The sequence below is a fragment of the Athalia rosae genome, chromosome 6 (genome assembly GCF_917208135.1).
Source record: "Athalia rosae chromosome 6, iyAthRosa1.1, whole genome shotgun sequence".
Classification (NCBI taxonomy): Eukaryota; Metazoa; Arthropoda; class Insecta; order Hymenoptera; family Athaliidae; genus Athalia; species Athalia rosae.
The window spans coordinates 7,040,318-7,042,325 of record NC_064031.1 but is presented as its reverse complement, the minus strand read 5'-3'; the positions used below and the strand labels follow the sequence as shown (position 1 = coordinate 7,042,325).

General features: G+C 42.8%; 1 protein-coding gene across 1 annotated transcript; it reads right to left on the bottom strand.

Annotated features, from left to right (window-relative positions):
• Positions 1-418: 418 nt before the first annotated feature.
• LOC125501381 lies at positions 419-1,636 on the bottom strand. The gene has a single exon (XM_048656948.1). It carries the CDS (start codon positions 1,634-1,636, stop codon positions 419-421), a length of 1,218 nt encoding a protein of 405 aa, XP_048512905.1.
• Positions 1,637-2,008: the final 372 nt, after the last annotated feature.

The window sequence follows — 2,008 nt, the reverse complement described above, 5'->3', positions numbered from 1 at the left end:
ATCTTTCACAATCGTCTTCAACGCTTTTTCCACATTCTTATAAGGCACGTCTCCAGCATCCCAAGGTATTCCATGAAAATTGCGAATTAGCCAGGTGTTAGTAGCTTTATATTTTACCGGCAGAGCATCCCAAGGGCAGGGGGGTCCAAACAGGATACGCGCGAGGCCCAATATACCTTGTACATCGCGTTTTACGTTAATCGCGGAGAGTTCTTTCGGCACGAATTTGTTGTCAGGTTGCACAAAACCTTGGACGTCCAAAATCATATCCATCTCGGTTATGGTTGAAGTTTGCGATAGGGCTGCGCGAGTCTTATCTTTTACCACGAATTTCTCGGTAGGCTGCGCGAAACCTTGGACATCTAAAATCATATCCATCCTGAGTATGACTGAAGAGCGCAGTCGAACGGTATGAGTCTTATACCAATTTTTTCACCCCACCACTTAATGGATTATATTCTATTACACGATCGTGTAGAATTAAATAATAGGCTGATGTTCCAGTAGGGAAGTTATCCTTAGCCTTAAATTCCAGACGAATATCGACTGGACCATATTTCAGAGATTCGTTTTGTTTCGAACAGTCAATAATGGTTATAGGTGCGAATCGTAAGAATTCACCCTTTTTCAACAATGGTTCGGGGTCCTTTCCGTAGTAAACGGCTTGGAAATTTGCGTACATATCGTACAGCAGAGCGTACTGATTATGATTCATGTCAAGATTCATATTGCTGTAAGGATAGCTTTGAGAATTCAAAAACAGTTTGACGTCGGTAATGTCACAGTGATCGAAACGACTGGCATTTCTTCTTGCGTTATTTTTCCGATTTGTTTGGAAACCCAATAATATGTATCGCGGTTTCTCCATCTGCGTCGATGTCTTCACGGTCCATACATGTTTCGATGTTGTAGGCAGCATCGGATATTCGTACAATTCCCAAGTCCGGAAACTCATAGAAATAGGTAAATCTTTTTCAATGAAACTCAGGAGCCCTAATTTTCGTTGATCGGACAGTTGCACGTAAGGTATTAACCATTCCACTTCGTCGATCCGAATCTTGTAATCTTCGTCCGCTGATTGCAGTACCGCGTTTGCATCCGTTTTAGACCTCGTCAAGATTAACTCATGTTTAGCGTTAACGACGATCTTGCGGTAGTCTTCAGCAAACCCCAAAATCGTACTCAACGGTACAGACACATCAAAATATCCGTTAGGATCGGTCAGCTTTTGATTCCGTTCCTCAACATCTAACCAACCCGCGTTTTCCATCAACCAAGCTTGACCGGGATTCAGAGAAGCGTAGCCTTTCATCAGACTGGTGAGACCTACATTTTTGCTTCTATCGATTTCTATAGCATTCAATTCGTAGCGCACTTCTTCGAATAAATGACAGATTGCATTGTTTACGAGAGTTGTAGCCACCGCTACAGTTCCATCCGTTTTCATAAGTCTACCGTAAACATGCAGCGAGCTCTTGCTCGGTAGTAGGGTGAGATCTTGATGTTGTACGGCTATCCTTATCTCATCGCTGTTATTGAAACTTGAAGAGGCATACGGTTTGTGTGAGTGAGTCTCGTAGTGGGCGACAGACTCATCAAACATAACCGGTGTTTGAATGTTCAAGATTTCTTCCATGGTTCACAGAAGAGGATATAGATGCAAATGAACCTACGCTTCAATCTATTAAAACTTTTTTTCCAACCTTGAGACCTAGACTTTTCAGGAACAACACGTTTTGACGTGTTAGCGCGGTGGGAACAGGTGCACGACTGACTCCTCGGGTGCATGGTAACTAATTATAACCACCTCCAATTTTTTTGTTATACACGATTCCCATTACTCCGATTTGATGTGCAATCTCACAGTTATAACTTCTCCGCGGAAATTAACCAAATCTCCATCCTGATCAACGATTCGCAGCTGAATGTGATCTATGGTCTTGACGGTGACCGGAAGGTAAATGACGTGCGAAGGTACTTCGATGATCTTATATCCTGGTGGGACAGT

Coding starts and splice junctions, on each gene's coding strand:
- LOC125501381 (XM_048656948.1), bottom strand. CDS start 1,636: ATGGAAGAAATCTTGAACATTCAAACACCGGTTATGTTTGATGAGTCT.